The following is an 18809-nucleotide window of genomic DNA, read 5'->3' on the forward strand; positions in this document are numbered from 1 at the left end:
GTATAAAAATTTTTAAAGACAGGGCAGAAATACAGCATTACAAGAGGCTTAGGAATGAAATAAATAGCAAATGCAGGGAAGCCTAGCAAAATGGTTGCAGAAAAAATGCAAAGAAATAAAAAAAGAAATGGTCGTCACACAACACATTCAGTGTACAGAATAGTCAGAACAATCTATAGTGAAATCAGAGGTAAAAGTGTCAATATTAAGAGTGCAAGAAAAATTCCACTCTACAAGGGGTAGGAACTGTCTGGTAGTGTGATAGAAGAAGAAATGGGAATCAGTAGAGAAAGCATAGGGGATCTAGTATTAGAGCTAGAGTTTAACAGAGCTTTCTAAGACTTGCAGTCAAATAAGACTAAAGGAATAAATAACATTCCTTCAGTATTTATAAAATCATTGTGGAAAGTGGCAACCAAATGATTATTGAAGTTGGTCTGTGGCATATGAGTTTGAAGGCACACCATCAGATTTTCAGAAAAATAACATCCACACAATCCCAAAGATGGCATGGATATATATATATATATATATATATATATATATATATATATATATATATAAAAATTATGTTTGCTTGTGTCTGTGTATGTGCGGATGGATATGTGTGTGTATGCGAGTGTATACCTGTCCTTTTTTCCCCCTAAGGTAAGTCTTTCCGCTCCCGGGATTGGAATGACTCCTTACCCTCTCCCTTAAAACCCACATCCTTTCGTCTTTCCCTCTCCTTCCCTCTCCTTCCCTCTTTCCTGATGAGGCAACAGTTTGTTGCGAAAGCTTGAATTTCGTGTGTATGTTTGTGTTTGTTTGTGTGTCTATCGACCTGCCAGCACTTTCGTTCAGTAAGTCACATCATCTGTGTTAATAGTGTGTGTGTGTGTGTGTGTGTGTGTGTGTGTGTGTGTGTGTGTGTGTGTAGAGAGAGAGAGAGAGAGAGAGAGAGAGAGAGAGAGAGAGAGAGAGAACTGTTGCACAATCAGTGTAACAGCTGCTGTACTTAAGTTGCTGACAAGAATGATAAACAGAAGAATTGAATGATAACTGAGGATTTGTGAAATAATAATGAGTTTGGATTTAGGAAAGATAAAGCCGTCAAGGGGGCAATTCTGATGTAGCAGTTTATAATGGAAGCAAGATTCAAGAAAAAGCAAGAAACATGCATATAATTTGTCGACATAGAAAAGTATTCGGCAATATAAAATGGTGAAAGTTGTTAGAAATTCTCAGGAAAGTAGGCGTAAACTATGTGGAAAGATGGGTAATGCACGAAATATACAAGAAACAACAGGGAACAATAGAATGAAAGGCAAAGAATGAAGTGCGAGATGGGGATGCAGTCTTTAACCTCTACTGAAGATTCAAGAGTGGAATTAAAATTCAGGATGAAAGAATATTGATGGTAGGATTTGCTGATGACATGGTTATCCTCAGTGAAGGTGAGGAAGAACTGATGGAATGTTTGAATGGAATGAACAGTCTAATGAGTAGAGAACACAAATGGATAGTAAACTATAGAAAGATGAAAGTAATGAGGAGTAGCAGAAATGAAATAAGTGATACTGTCAACATCAGATTTGGGGACCGTGAAGGATACTGTGGAAACAAAATAACACCTGACAGATAAAGCAAGGAGAATGTTAAAAGTGGATTAGTGTAGGCAAAGAGGGCATTCCTGGCCAAAAGAATTGTACTGGTTGCAAACAATGGGCTAAATTTTAGGAAGGAATTTCTGAGAATGTACATTTGGAGCACAGCATTGTATCCTCTTCAGACCCAGTGCCAAGTTTAATTAAAATTTTTGAAAATGCCAGTAATTTTTTGTTTATTTTGTTGCATAGGCACAAGACTGTTGCTTTTTGCAATTTAGAAACTTTTTATTTTTTGAAAATTGATGGTACCCAGGTTTCAATCATAGACTTATTTCTTAAATTTTCTTTTGGGAACCTACTGTATTTCAAGGTAAAATTAATTACAGTATGTTGTATTTATACAATCAGCATATTTTATTTTCAATAAGAAATTTTACAATACATATTTCACAACTTTTTATTACTTCCAGATGGTTTTGTATGATATGTCAAGAAACAATTGTTTTTCATTGCACACAAATACATCTGACATTTGGTGCATTTAACTCTTGTCCTTGATTTGCAACCTTAAGAGTCTGCATTTTGATGCAAACTTGTCATCACATAATACTGGAAAATGCCCTACTTGATCATACCTTACTTCACAGACTGGTTGACTTCCAACTTTCCTGTATTTTGGTATTGGTGTAAACTGTTCCTCATCTGTGGAACTTTCTTCATCAATGGCACTATGTGTTGCCAGTGGCTGCTTACTGATATTACACAGTTCCTGAGATTTTATAAGCTAGATGGAATCGAAAAGCAATCAAAGGCATCTGATCCTTTTTATTCAAATCTGCAATCACACAAGCTCTTCTGTACATCAACCAACAGTTCACAACCACCACATCAACAAAATGGTTAAATGCTCTTACTGGCCATTATTTTGTTCGAATATAACTTCTGTAATAAGCCAGCAACCTGTCGGACAAATCTATACCTCCCATCATTTGATTGTATGCTTGTACTACAGCTGGGCAGGGGACACCAATCTTCTGCCTATCTTTTTTGGACCATCTTTTACATGTGCCCACAGGATTGCTACCAGTGCAAGAGGAAAGTAATATCACACATGGATTGTCTTTCCATTTGACAACACAGAGTTCGCCATCTTCCCTTACAATCTCATTCCATTCACCTATTTTTAGGCACTTATTAGCGCTCAGTTTTGAAGCAGCTGAACCAATTCTATTTCTCATAACTGTTCCTGTCAGGAAAATGTTCTTCTCCAACAACATTTCTGTAAATCTAACACTTGTAAAGAATCTATCTGTGTAAATTACATGAGAGCCATCTTGAGGGACAGTTACTGACAATAGTTTGACAACAGCTCCTCTCAAACCCAGTGTCTTCAGATCATCTTATGTTACAGTACCCTTTCCAACATAAATACAGAAATCCAGGAGCAGTCCATCATTAGAAGCAAGAACAAAATTTTTTAACCCCAGTGGATTAGGCTTAGAAGGAACATACTGAGTGAAACTGCACATCCCAGAAAATGGAATCATTTGTTCATCAATACTTAAATGTGAATTTCTGGGCAATGTTAAGCATTGTTTTCTCACTGCATCATCAGGTGCTGAATTTTCCACAGCTTATTATTAGGATACCGAGCACTTAGGTTATCAACAAAATGCAGATTACTTCTATCCCTGGGCATAGCCTCAGTAATGAGAGGAAAGTGGAGAAACCTGGACCAATACATTTTTGCTTGTGGTATCTTAAAAGTCCCCATGATAATTTCAATCCCAACATAATGCAAAATTTCTGATGCTGTTGTTTTCAAACTAAGTGAACTATTCTGAACAGATTTCAGGTTTGTCTGATACGCCACAAGCTCCCAAAATTCAGCAGGAAAGTATTCCATGAAAGATTCCAGTATTCCTTTAGGTCCACTGGAATCACTTTCCTGTCTGTTCTCCAGAGATGGGCCCATCTCAGGCATGCTGAAATGGAAATGAACAAATTATGGGTTGGCACCAAACCAACATTTTAAAAAAAAAACTTGGTGTGACACTTTACATATTTTTGTTGCAAATAAAGAAACAAACAAAATACTGTTCTTCAAAATGAATAGCGATACTAACCAAGTAGCTCTCCACCTCAAACCTTTTGTGGATTTTTTAACACCACCATTCGTTACATCTTCAGTGTTTTGAGACTGAATTTCGTCATTAGCATCACATCATAGGCTGTTGATTCATTTCAGCAAATAAGTCATCCTCAGAGTCAGAATTTGAACATTCTGGATCACTTTCATTCAGTATGTGTGATATCCCTTCATCAGTTAGCACATGAGCTGCAAAAGAAGAAAAAGAAAAAAGAAAAAAAAAAGCAATATGTTATGAAGTAGAGATCTATCCTAAAAGTACACACCAAGAATCAAGGTACACAGACGCATACCATGAAAACATCGTCATTTACTGCACAGGAAAATTGAAATAACACACATTTGCTGCATTTCAGATAAGTCTCCAGTCTTTCAACTTCACTTATCACTCACTAAAACGAAGATAAACACATGTAGCTCGATGTATTATTTACTTACTGTCATTACGACACTGTCGGGCCGCCATCTTCTTTCACAACAAACTTCTGATGCATGTAGCTCACGAAGTACTGCTACAAGAGCGTTCCAAGTGGCGTCATTTGAAAGCACAAAGGTACACGACCGTGACCTAAGTCTCAGTACACAAAATACGCAAAAGACAGCGACACAAGCTTTCGAACGAAGGTGCGCATTAGTGCACTTATAGACTGAAGAGGGTATGGAAGTGAATAATGAATTATGGGAGAATGGAAAAGAACAGATTTGAAACATTTGAGAAGTGGCTCTACAGAAGAATCCTGAGAATTGTGGGCTGATAAGATGGAAATTGAGGTTTCCTGCAGAATCAGTGACAGAATGGATATATGGGGAACAGCAGTTAGAAGATGGAGTATCAGGGAATAATTTCATTGTACTATAGGGAGCTATAGAGGATAAAACTGTAAGGGAAGTCAAAGTTTGGAATATATCTATCAAACGGAATGTGTTGAGTCCAAGTGTTACTCGGAAATGAAGAGGTTTGCCCAGGAGAGGAACTCGTTCCAGGCGACATTTTACCAGCCAGAAGACCGATGGAAAAATACCTTTTACTTAATACTAGCAGATTCTTTTTATAATTATTTTTATGATTGATTTCTCATTTTTCATTGTACATCTGCCAGTACCTTGAGTGGTACCTGACTGACTAGAAAGGCCAGTATTACTTGGTTTTGCAACGAATCCTTACTTACGTTCCTTAAACCATAGCCTCTTATTTACAGTTGTTTGGTTTTTGGTAAATGCTGTGTTGCTTCACATTGTGATACTTCTAACCATTCAGTAATGCATAATCTGCTCTTTTAGTCTGTATACTGCTTGAGAGCACCTGGCTTTGTATCATTATCCTATGAGTTTGGTTGAAATAGTATGCCAAATAATAATTGATGTTGAAATTGAAATATTGCATTAATCTGAGCTTTAAATACTATCCTGAATTATTTCACTGGTCAACTCAGGTTTTAATGTTCTTAACTTTTTTTAGTCTTTTTTCATACAATAGTTTTGCTGACGTTTTTGTCATTAGTCTGGATACAGTGAACCAAATGCTTTGTTTTTTCAGAGGATAAACAGCATTTTTCACAAGTCATGTATCTGATTGTTTCCAGGAAAAATCTTGGCAGATACTGTAAGAGAATATATGCAGATCATGAAAGTAGATAATGGCTTGTCTGCCCTTGGCTTCACTAAAGATGACGTACCTAACTTAGTTAAAGGCACTGTTCCACAGGTAAGTCTTCCAGCAGGGAGATACGTAATGGTGAATAAAGACACTATGCTTAGAAAATAGTAACATAAGTGCCTCATGAAAGAATGATCAATATGAAATTTACATTGAACAGTTTCTTATTTTCTAAATGATAGCAGCCTTTCATGAACACAATTTACTATCTTTTTCTTGCTTATTCTTCTAGTGTTTTACATACTCTATCATTAGCAACTGAGGTTCAATATTAAAGTGAAATATTTCAATACATGTATCTCATATCATCCAGAACAGTGTCTGTATAATTTTAGCAAAGTGGCAAGATAGGTGGTGGCTCTTCCCTCCCCTCTGCCCTATTTTTTAAGACCACCTGTCCCACAGTGTCAGCAACGGCCCTTATGCAAAGTTTGGAAAATAACTGTTGGCAGGTAGAAGCTGTAAGATGCACCTTAAGCATGCCTTATTTGGTGGTTCCATGGCCATGAACAAAGGACACCAGAGTCTGCCACACTGTTCTAATGTGTCAGCCAGATCTGTAGTGTTAGAAGCCAATTCAAAGATATGTAATAAAACTCTGTTAGCATTTTATTACTTTTGTGTGACAGCTGCAGTGTTGTTACATTGTTGTCAACTGGGACATTGTACCTATGCAAGTGCAGGTTTGTTTGTGTTCTGCACTAGGTGGCTTCAAAGGACATCATTGGATAGGTTAGTAATGTTTCCACTCTTGTTTGTGTGGATATTGACCACTCAACACAACTCTGTAGTAAGTTACTACCTTTTCTCCTTGAATTTTTATGTTTCACCAAGAATTGTTCATTAGAACAGGTATACAGTCTGATTGTGGATATAATCATGAGATTGACTTTGTAGGTTAAAGTTTCTACTATTTACATTATGGGCTTTCCAAGTTTGTGGTACATTTAGAAACAGATTTGTGAGTGCAGTTTTTGTAACCTATGCCCATAGTGAGTCAAAAAGAGTCTTATACCTTACAAAACTTCAGTGTCTACTGCTAGGTACAATTACTTATTTTCCAAATCCAAGCCATTGTCCTCATTTTTGTTCCTCTCCCTCTCCTTACCCATCTATTCACCTCTCCTCCTATCTGCCCATCTTCCTCTTTGTTCCTACCTCCTCATCCTTTCCCTTCCCTTTCCCCGCCTCTCCCTCCTGTGGTTTTAGATCTCTCTCCACAGAATGTGAATAGTGCTAACTACATAAAAGTTGTTACCATCCCTTCCATGTAACACTCATTACAGTGTAGCCCAGGCCTCCTGGTGTTTCTGCACAAAACACCTCATTAAGAACTTAGTTGTGACTATGAAATCAGTGAAACAAGGTCATGGACTTCTTGCTGACTTAGATTTTGTGGGCCATCTGCATCTCTGGCAGACATTTAGTTGACAGTCCAAAAGTATCAGCAATATTCTGCTCTAGACTTCCGTTTGAGCTCCTTCCATATGATGCCCTTTACCAGCTTAAACAGGATTCCCAATATATAGCATTGTAAATACTATGGTCAGTTAAAATTAACATATTGTAACATATGAAGATTCTCATTTCTGTTGTGATCCTGTATTGTGCACAGCTGCTGATTTCAACTGTAGCCAAACTTTCTGAAATATACATTGCTATTACAGTTTAATCGCTCACCTGCCATTTGCAAATTATTTGTTAGTTGTTTTACACATGCTGGTAGACTGTCCATTGTATGCAACACTCATACATCACATGACAGGGCTCAGTGATTTATAGCATTTGAAAGTTAACACCAAGGTAGGAACATTTTCCTAACTCACTGATGTGTGGTATAGTTCTGAGGTGGTCTAGTGATACACAAATAATTTTCAACATATAGCCTTTTCTTGAGTATGTACTGCTCTCTGTCTGTTATATCCCCTACCTGTAGTAGTCCATACACTGTTTAAATTGTAATATTTCTGTTGTTCAAACCTATATAAAATATATTGCACTGGCTGGAAGTGATCTTGTAGATGCCAGATATGTCCTGATTTGTATACAATTTTATGCTTACTCCTACACACAATTTGTATCCATGAAAAAATGTAGTATTGTATGATGACCAATTCCAATTATGAGTCACTGATAGGGTTAACTCGTACAAATACTTGGGTGTTACAATTTGTAGGAATATGAAATGGAATCATCACATAGGATTGATCATAGGTAAAGCAGAGGCCAGACTTTAATTTGATTCTCTTAGTACCTGGCAATGAACTAGTCTTCAAAGGAGCTTAGTTAAAAGATATGATAAATCCCAGAATATTGCACAGTTATCTGGGAACCATACCAAATTGGATTAACAGCAGATTAATGCATATAAAAAGCAGCTTGAATGATCACAAGTTTGTTTGGCCTTTGAAACATGTGTTAGATATGCAGAAAGGACTAAACTCACACTTGAAGATACATACAACTATCTCATGGAGAACCTACTTAAAAATATTTCAAGAATCAGCTTTAAGCGAGGAATATACTACACTCTCCTATGTATCAATTCTGTAGGTATCACAAAGACAAGATTAGTCTTAATTACAGTGTACACAAAGGCATTCAAGCAGTCATCCAAATATATCTGGAAGAAACTCTACTACCTTGTACAACAGGAAGTACCCTCCATTTCTGTGGTTTCCAGAGTGTAGATGTAAAAATGTCTGCTCTGAGAAGCCTTTCACTATTTATCCTAGCTCCCTGGCTGAAGAGAAATTTGAAGGAGGGAGAGAGAGAGAGAGAGAGAGAGAGAGAGAGAGAGAGAGAGAGAGAAACTGTTCATGATACAACAAATGCTATCTCAGTTTTCTTGTGTGAAACTGTTGCCTGTGTGTTTAATTAGACAACACTGGTCAGTTGTATCTTGACAGCATATTAAAGCATCAATGTTATCAGTCGTAACAAACTAACTACAATGAAAAAGCTGAAAATGTATGTTGAACATGTTAAATTACACGAACATTTATCAAAAGCACACAGAATAATCTCTGAGTTGGTCACTACAGATTAACGTGCATCACACCATACTATACACACATGTAATGAGTAACTCTTTTCTTTAGACTATCTACTATCCCATTTGTTTTTTAGCTCAGAACTACAATTTCAGAAGTTGTGCTATCTGTTATTTATATCAAACTGTCCACTGTGGTAGAGTAAAAGTTTTTCAGCTAGTTTTCCAATGTTGTAGGCTTGCATGTTAATTTCTTTCTTGTTTATTTTGTAAATGTTTTGGTTGACTGGTGAAGGTACACCCCTCTGCAATATGAAAGTGTGTTGGAAATGCATGGTAATAGCTCATGATGTAATGTGTTAATGGGATCACATAAAGAGGAAATATGATTTAAATGATGAAACAATGGACCAGTTGTGTATTTCTTTATGCCTAGCATGATTTGTTTAAGAATTTATCCTTACTATTAAGTGCAGATATTTACATAGATGCTTTATATGATGTTTGCATGTGTGTGTTCTACCTCTCTTGATCTACAGGCATTTTCTGTGGTTTTAAGATACTGTGATGCCTCCATTTTGCAGAAATTCACATGTACACAAACTATCACTGATACAATTCATTTATGTGAAATTAAAATATTGTGCAAAAATACCACATTTTTATTTTTGATCTCACATGAATAGTTTGTGTGTGTGTGTGGGGGGGGGGGGGGGGAGGGGGGGGAGGTGTCTATATGTAATAGAGGTGACACATTGCCTTAAAACCAAAAATGATGGCTGCAGGGAAAAGAGAGGCAGAACACCACACATACAAACATCATGTAAAGTACCTATGTAAATAGTGGACTTTGTAATGAGAATAAATTCTCGAAATGTCATGGGTATTTTGTAAAAAAAATTATACTTAGAAATTGTCAGCCAGTTTGACATTTGCTGCATCTAATTTTTCCATAATCTGTCAGTTAAGGCCTTGCTTATGTTTTTTTTCTGGATTTTGACAGGCTCTGGTTTCTAAATTAAAAATTTATTTTCCAGCACCGTGTCAGGAAGTTGGCTCCATTGGAACAAACTGAAGAGGATCTGACAACAATGTTTGAGAATTCATTTACGGTGTATTAGTCACAACATGTGTGTCCAGAAATACGGAATATATGAAGCTGTGCAAGATGATGTTTCTTATTTGTGAGAGATTGTTTTTGTGCAATAACTGGTGAGAGGCAGCTGGACAGCAAATCTGTCATTAAGAAAATGCATAACGTGCTCAAGGAGATTTTCTCCCCATATAATGTAATGTGGACAAAATTAACCCACATAAATTTTCAGGAACATCTTTCATATTTGTAAGAAGGCAAATCATCTGAAGGGAAAAGAAATCCACAAATATTTTTTGTTATTAATGTATTAAAAAATGTTTTGATGTTTACATACATATGTTTCAGTGGCTTATTACTGTTAAAGCACTTATTTGTTACGTATTTTTATGTGTGTATCTTTTGTACCTGGATGTTAAAAATTGATAAATAAATTTAATTTGATGTTTATTTTTAAGGTTGTTCATACAGATCTCTGTGTGGTTCCATCTTAAGGCTACTAGATGAGTATGCAAATCATGTATGCCTACAGAAAATACAGCAGAGCAGTAGTATCCATTCAATCTTTGCAGCTCATAAAGACATCAACCATTTGATTCAATCAAAGATTGGTGAATCTCCCCAGTGAGTATCTGATCATGTTAAAAAAGCATACAAGATGAAGGGTATTGTAGAGCAAAAACAATGCAAATTACAGAAACACTGAGAGATTTTCACCTCCTCCTGTGTTGATTCTTTAGCCTGATTTCATGCAGCTGTCCACACTAGTCTATCCTATACAAGCCTCATCATCTCTGCATAACGATTGCAACCAACATTCATTTCAAACAGCTTACTGTATTGTATGTTACATTACCGTTTAAAATTGGTAGCCCACACACTTATTTTCGTAACCAAACTAATGCCTCAGGATGCATTCTGTCAAGAGTAAGGTTGTGCCATAAATTTCCATTCTTCCCAGATTGATTCAGTGCCTCTTTATTAGCTTTCTGATCTACCCATAATCCTTTCAGCATTATTCTGTAGCACTGCATTTCAAAAGCTTTTATTTTTTTCTCTTCTGAACTGCTCGAAGTTAAAGTTCCACATCGATAGAAGGCTACACTCAAGACAAATACCTTCACAAAGCGCTTTCTAACACCTAAATTTATTTTCACTAGTAACAAATTTCTCGTTTTCATAAATGCTTTTCTTACTATTACTAGTTTGCTTTGGCTACCATCAGTTTTTTAACTCGTCTACTACTTTCAGTGTCATTTCCTAATCCCTCAACATTGCTTGATTTTATTGGACCAGGGTGGAATAACAACTGACTGTTGCCCGTCATATAGCCCGACAACCAGTAGTGATGGTCTGCTGTACGATTACATTTTGTAGCTTCGTAACAGGACTCCTGTGGTTGTCATCCATAGCACCCTGACACTACAACGGTATGTCAATGATGTGCTATGCCCTGTTTTGCTGCTCTTCACTACGTGCCATTCTGGGATTACATTTCAGCAAGAGAATTCCCACTCACACATGCTGAGAGATTCTACTGTTTGTCTTTGTGCTTGCCAAACCCTAACTTGGCCAGCAAGGTTGCCAGATATCTGCCCAGCTGAGCATTACAAGCAAGGCCTCCAACTACCTCAAAATCTTGATGATATAATGCACCAATTTGACAGAATTTGGTACAATATCCCTCTGGAGGACATCTGACAACTCTGTCAATCAATGTCAAGGTGAATAACTCCTTGTATATGGGCCAGAGGTGGCTCAACTCGTGATTAACTCAATTTGTGAAGCCTTTCCTCTTGAATAAATCGTCCAATTTTTCTGAAATAGTAATCATTTTTTGCCTGTACATGTACATCACATTTACCAATTTCCATCCCACTCAGGTAATTCATTCTTGGTGCGTCATTTCTGATTTCCCTCCCCCTCCTTAAAATGTGTGGCATCATTTAGAAATTTAAAATCATCTCTTACCTTATACTTTACAGAATGTTTAATAACTTTACAGGCAATTCCATGAATTGTGTAACTTTTATGAAAGCTACTGGTTTAAACATAGTTCTCAAAGTTATTAAGAATTTTGATGCAATATTTTATTAGTCAATGTTTATTTAGGCAAAAGACTAATACTTCTCCCTTCTGAGAGAGAAATTGTAGACTGTCAGTTTTTTGCCCCTCTGCCTTCTTTTTTGTTTAGTATGGAAGCCATTTATATCTAACTGCATCAAAAATGTGTCTCCACTTTAACCCAGTTGTCGTCAACTGCGGCATGAATAAAACATTCGTGCAGCTTGCTGTTCTCAGCTGTATTTCATAATATGCGTCTATCAGCCAACAGCTGAATCCAAAAGCCAACTAATGTTGATTCTTAAGAGTGTAGTTTTCCTGCTCAGTAACAAAAATACTTAGAGCTAGTAATATGAGGTACTTATTTTGAATTGACATTGGTGAATTCGGCTGTGAGCTAAGTAAGATTTGCCTTACCACAGGGGCAGAGATGTAAGTAGTGCACCCACTGTGGAGTTAGAGGGGGAATGTGTCACAGTCTTCCAGTCCTGACTACTCACAGGTGTGTTCAAAGTGTATCAATCAGCTAGTGAGCTGTAAATATTTTGAGAAGTGGCACAGATTCAAGAATGCTCATTATAGGCATGGTCATTTTCAAATGTGGTAAATATTTGTAGCAAGGAATATGAAATTAAGACTGACTGTAATACATCACAATGTCTTCTTCTGTAGTGGTCAATCCAAGGATTGGTTTGCAACAGCTACAATGGCAGCTTGTCTCCATTCTGTGCGTCTTTCAGCTTTTCTCTTCATTTCTTTATAGGTGTTACATCCCACATCTTTCACGATTTGATCCATGTACCTCAGTCGTGGTCTTCCTCTTGGTCTTTTTCCCTCGACATATCCCTCTATGATTGTGTTCAGGAGTCCTTTATGTCTTAATAGATGGCCTGTAAATTGTACTCTTCTTTTAACAATGAAACTCCAGAAGCTTCTCTTCTCACCTGCTCTTTCCAGAACCACTTCATTTGTGACCTTGTTGATCCATTTTATTTTGAGCATGCGTCTATAGCACCACATTTCAAAAGAATTTAGCTTCTGCTGTTCCTCTGTCCCGAGAGTCAATGTTTCACACCCATAGCATGCCACACTCCACACATACGATTTCAAAAATCTTTTCCTGGTTTCAAGGCTGATGCTCTTAGATGTTAATGTTTTTCTTCTTGTTAAAAGCAGCCTTTGCTTGAGCTATTCTACTTCTCACTTCTGCCTTGCTCCTTCCATCCCTGGTAATATTACTGCCCAGATAAGTAAATTTATCAACTTGTTCAAGCAGTTCATTGCCTACATGAACTTGGACTTTCACTTGATCTTCTTTGTCGCATGCCATTACTTTTGTTTTTGCTTTATTAATTCTCATATTATATTCTTCACCCATAACTTTATCCATTCTATTCACTAGGACTACAAGATCTCCTTCACTTTCAGCCAGGACAGCTATATCATCGCCATATCATATCTATTCGTTGGCCATGAAGTACTACACCTGTCTGTGAATTTTCCCTTACTTTTTTCAGCGCCTCTTCAATGTATATGTTAAAGATAACAGGGGATAGTGCGCAACCTTGCCAGACACCTTTCCGTATCTGCACCTCTTCTTGTTTTGTCCATCCACGGATACCTGCTGTCTCGTTTTTGTACAGGTTCCATATCATTTTTCTATCTTTATGGTCTATTCCTACTTTTTTGAGTACCTCAAACATCTTATCCCATTTAACATTATCAAAGGCTTTCTCTACATCTACGAAAGCTATGTATGTTTTCAGGTTCTTATCTAGTCGTTTCTCTGTTATTAGTTTTAGAGCAAATATTGCTTCTCTGGTTCCTCTATCTTTCTGGAATCCAAACTGGTCTTCGGAGAGTGTAGCTTCGACTTTTTGTTCTATGCGTTTTAGGATAATTGAGGTTAATATTTTAGAGGCGTGAGTAACTAGGCTGAGTGTCCTATAATTTTCACATCTTGTAGCATTTGCCTTCTTTGGAATGGGGACCATAATGTTTTTCTCAAAGTCTGTAGGAATTTTACCCTGCTCGTACATGTTGAAAACAAGATTATACAACTCCTGATTCAGTTTTGCTCCTCCAGATTTCAGAAGTTCGACTGGGATATTGTCTATACCAGGCGATTTGTTGTTTTTCAATTTTTTCAGAGCTGGTTCAAACTCTACCTTTAATATAGGTTCACCTATGTTGTGTGCATCTGCTTCTGTTTCTTCTTCCATGATGTTTTCAGACAGGTCTGGTCCGCTGTACAGTTTTCCTATATATTGTTTCCATCTTCTTGCAACTTCATCATTGTCATCCAACATATTGCCATTTTCATCCACCACAGCCCTACATTTGTTTCTTCTATCTCCAAAGCAATGTCTCACACATTTATAGGCCTTGTCGATATTTCCCTTGCTCATGTTGTCCTCAACTGAAATACAGAGATCATCAAGGTATTTTTCTCTTGCTTGTTTTGCCTCTCTGTTGATTCTGTTTTTCAGACTCTTGTATTTCTCTTGGTCTTCATTCTTCACAGAATTTTTTAATTTCCTTCTTTCTTCCATCATATTTAGTAGGTCATTAGTGATCCATTCCTTCCTCTTTCTCTGTCCTTTCTTTTCCTATTACTTCTTCTGCTGCTTCTAAAATACCAGTTTTTATTTTTTCCCAACTGCTTTGGATGTCATTGCAGCCCTGTGTATTTGTTTTCTTGTCTGTTTCTAGTTGATAGTGCTTCAATGTATTTTCGTTTTTCAGGTTTGTCAAATCCCATTTACATGTACTTCTTCTTTTAATGTTCTTGAATTTTAGTTCAGTTGTCATCATAACGAGTATGTGGTCACTTTCCACATCACAGCCTGGATATGATCTGCTGTACTTAACTTGGTTTTTAAATCTTTGCTTCACTAATATGAAGTCAATTTGATATCTGTTAATGTCACCAGGCATTTTCCAAGAATATCTTCTTCTTGGATGATGATTAAAGAAGGTATTTGTAATGCAAAGTTTATTTCTTTGGCAGAATTCTACAAGTTTATCCCCTCTTTCATTTCTTAATCCTAATCCAAAATTCCCTGCCACATCCTCTTCTTTACCTTCCCCAACAACGGCGTTCATATCTCCCATGATGACAAGGTTTTCAGCTCCTTTAATTCTGCCAATTACTTCTTCAAGGTGGTCATACATCATGTCGATTTCATCATCCTCGTGCCTCGTAGTTGGCTTGTATACTTGGATTATGATTGTGTCTCTGGGTTTAGTTTCCAATCGGACATAAATTATCCTCTCACTATGTTGAACAAATCCTTTTACTCTTAACCCCATCTCTTTATTGAGGATAATTCCCACTCCTGCAATCCCGGGACTGTCTTGTGCTGTTCCAGTGTGGATGATTCCGTAATCCCCTGACCAAAAGTCACCAGCGTTTGGCCATCTCATTTCTGAGACTCCCAGTACATCAATATCCATTTGTTTCATTTCCATTTTCAAGTTTTCCAGTTTACCACATTTAAGAAGTGAGTTGACGTTCCATGTTGCTATCCTTCTTACATTAATGCTTTTGGATTTTGGTATCTCTTTAGTTGTCCCCGCCCGGAGATCCGAATGGGGGACTATTTTACCTCCGGAGAATTTAACCAAAGAGCTTTCCATCATGAGCTGTTGATACTTGGGATACCCGCCCGGGTCTTTAATGGAGTGGTTTCCCGTTGCCTTCTCCATTCTATGCCGTTGGCCACCTTGTGGCTCCTCCGCCTTTAGGAGCAGTTTCCCACCCCAAGGGCAGGAGAGTGCCCTTCCTTCTAGCCGCTCATCCGCCCTCCTAGAAGGCCGTTGGCACTTGATAGAAGGTAATCTCCTTATCCTGGGAGATATTCGGCTCAGTAGAAGTATAGGTTGGAAATGGAAGACCCCTAGCCCTCGAAACCTAATAGTGTCAGGGTCGGAAAAGAACAAGAGATGGCCGAGGGTGCCCAGATAGGAAAGATAAAAGTGAGGAGCCTGGCATAAGTAAGTGGAAGCAATACCAGTACTCAGCTCGGGACCCCGTGGTCGCCAGCCACGTACTCACTAGGTGTGAAGGGACATCACAATGAGCAGAAGGAAAATGAAATTCAAAACATTTAGTAAACATTTGTGATCATGTCTCATATTGAATAATCCATTTAAATATTTGTACAGTTACTGTTGTTAACCAGTTAATCATCTGCTCTCACAGGCAACACAACTCTTTGTCAAGCAATTACACCTTTGCATCTTTAGAGCCACTGAGGGTGAAAGTAAACCAAAACAGGGAAGATTCGACACAGCGTTCCGAATGGTGCCGACTTTTAACAATCAGTAGTTGGGATCCGGAGTCCATCTTATCATGACTCTACTAAAGCTAATCTATTGGATTGCTCATAACTTACTAATTTATGTAGATTGTCAATCAATAAGTTCGGTATATATGTGGCCCTAGGTGCTGTCCCACAATGTTGGTATTGGAGCAAAAAAGTTTGATGACCACTGCTTTAACCCATAGTTTGAAGAATAGCTTTTCTTAGTTTTTTCACCTTTTATTCCTTTGGGCAGTTTATTCCCCATCCCTCACATTTAGGTAACATTATTGTTTATAAATCTGCACATGTCATTGAAGAGCATGTACAAGACACTGTCCATCCTGATGAACTGCAGTTCCAAGTCCTTGCGTACCAAGTGGAATAGTTTTGTCATGGCTGGCTCTCCCACTATCATTAAGGTGGACTATCACAGTAATTAATATATTAGCAAGATGTTGAGAGTTCTTTGCCCTCAGTCTAAGAAAATATCCATTTTAAGACACTTAAGTTTGTATTAAAAAATTTAATGAGCACAACTCGCCAAGCTGCTGTATTTGGATATATACATTTAAAAATCTGAAAGAAATTAGGGCAATCCATGCAACCAGCCTTCATGCAGTATAAACATAAGCTAAAAGATACCCTAAAGCAATATTTTATAATAGACCAGTATCATCTTTCTGCTCAATTGAGAGCAATATTGGTGAGGAATGAGAAATTAGAACACGTCTTGCAACACTGGAGAACTGCTCAATGAATTTCTTGTAAAGCATACATTGTGAGCTTAAATGCAATACTGAGTCAGAGGTGAGTTATGTAAAATAAATGTATCTGAAATGCAAACACAAAATTCCTATTTCTATTTTTCAATCAGAATGGTTTTTCTTCTTCCCCCCCCCCCCCGAAATGTATTTTCTATTTTACGCAAAATACTTAAAATACACAAATTTTGTATTTGTAAATGCAAAATGCTTCTCCTGATTTTTTTATTTCATACTTTTTATTTTTCATTCATTGTTTAAACACAAATAGTTTCATGATAGATATAGATGGTGCAGTAAGTGCCAAAGGTATACCTGTCAAATGAATATAACCATGACTGTAATCATTAGTAAAAGGCAGCAAGACTTGAGTGCACATTATGTGTTATTGTTTGTTTAATGTAAAATGTACTGAAATTATCAGATATTGCGTAGTGATCTCAAAAGAAAGTGGAGGGAGGAAGGGAACTATTGCATTTTTGTGCAATTATGAGTTCATTGACAAGAAATGCTAAGTGTTCATTCAGTGTGACACTGACAACTATGCCTTTGTAAACTGTGTCTACGTCTGCTTTATCTTTTCATTGATGAGTTCAATATTGATAATTTTACTGGCCATTGTTAATTTTGATACTGTTCCACTAAACCTGTGTATCCAGTACTACAGTGTAAGCACGGACAAAGATTTTACTGTGGTGATTGTTTGTTTCCTAAATGATACCATATCACCTGTATTAATTATAGAAAATGAATCCTTTAAGGTGGTTTTGAATGCAAACAGCAGTTGTCTGTCTGACCAAAAATTATGCGCCAGGAAACATGTATTAAAAAAAAAAAAAAAAAAAAAAAACCACACTGCGTAACGATGCACAGAATATGTAGAGAATGTGAAATGAGATTTGGAAAAGATTGATTTTGTATGCTCCGCTTCTGATATTCATTCCTCATCCAAGAGAAACTATGTGGGTGTAATGGCTCATGGAATTAACTGTGAAACTATTGAATGAAAAAATGTAGCTCTGGCTTGCAGTAGTCTTAAGGGAGTGCACATTTATGATAAAGTAGTTGAACAGATTGTGGACATTCATTCAGAATTCACTTAAAGCTAACAATGTATCGAATATGGTCAAAGCTCTTCAACTGTACGGAAAATATTTGGATACAGGAACAAGTGAAAGAGATTTAGCTCGGATTCAAAATACTGAAGTTTTGCATGATGGTGGTGTTTTCAGCCTAAGAGCATTTCTTGAGGCATTGATGATTTTGAAGAGCTGCAACTGCCTAATCACGAGAGGTGTAAGACATACACATGTAATTTAATACCATAAAAAATATGGATAACACCAGATCTTAATTTAAACAAAAGAACTTGATGATGCAGCCATGTTCAAAATGTCAAGCATTTTGGAATCTGTGTGTAAGGTTGCCTATAGCTTGTGAAACCTATTTGGAATCACATGGAAAAATCCCCAACTTATTCCATGTCCAACATGGTGGAATTTGTACTGTAATTCTATTCAAGATCTCACATTCAAGGCTACTCTAAATGGAACTTTAGGGAAACTTTGATTAGTACCTTTCAAAGAAATCGAAATACAATTTTTAATGAAAACATAAACTGTCAAAAACCTATTATTGATGGTGTCAGAAGTTTAGAAGGGAACAAAGATACCTACTATAAATGTCTTCTGAGAGTGTTAATGACAACGCAAAAAGGCTTGCAGCTTGAACTGAAGCTTTCAGCTGTGTGTAATTGCTGATTTTGGTGATAAAGGTGTCCCCCCTTGTGTACTTCCCTTCTATGATGTCACATGAAATAATTTTGTGGGGGAAATTCTACACGCAGGCACAAAGTAGTTTTAACAAAGGCAATATTTGGTGTCCATGACTGAGGTTCATGTAGAGAACTGTTTAAAAATGTAGGCATACCAATGACAGCCTCACCATACATTTGCTCTCATATGAATAATTGGGTAATATATGAAAAAATTGTAACATTCATAAATATAGCACTACTAACAAAAATTGCCTCCATTATCCTCAACTTAACCTTACCCTTTAACAGAAAGGAGCAAAGTATGCAGTCATGAAAATATTTGATCACCTCCCTTGTGAGTTAAAAGGTGCTGCCGAATAATGGAAGTTTTAAAAACAAAGTGAAATCGTTTCTACTTCACAATTGCACCTCCTCTGTAAA

The 18809-nt window shown here is 37.1% G+C and overlaps 1 protein-coding gene across 1 annotated transcript in view; it reads left to right on the top strand.

Annotated features, from left to right (window-relative positions):
* Nucleotides 1-9930, top strand: part of LOC126465225 (hydroxyacid-oxoacid transhydrogenase, mitochondrial) — a 74613-nt gene extending 64683 nt beyond the window's left edge. The window contains exons 9-10 of the mRNA XM_050096290.1: nt 5322-5443; nt 9425-9930. Coding sequence (XP_049952247.1) covers nt 5322-5443; nt 9425-9508 — 206 coding nt within the window. The 3' untranslated portion in view covers nt 9509-9930. The remainder of the gene's footprint in view (nt 1-5321; nt 5444-9424) is intronic.
* The last annotated feature ends 8879 nt before the right edge of the window (nt 9931-18809 follow it).

This window comes from Schistocerca serialis, chromosome 1 (genome assembly GCF_023864345.2).
Source record: "Schistocerca serialis cubense isolate TAMUIC-IGC-003099 chromosome 1, iqSchSeri2.2, whole genome shotgun sequence".
NCBI lineage: Eukaryota > Metazoa > Arthropoda > Insecta > Orthoptera > Acrididae > Schistocerca > Schistocerca serialis.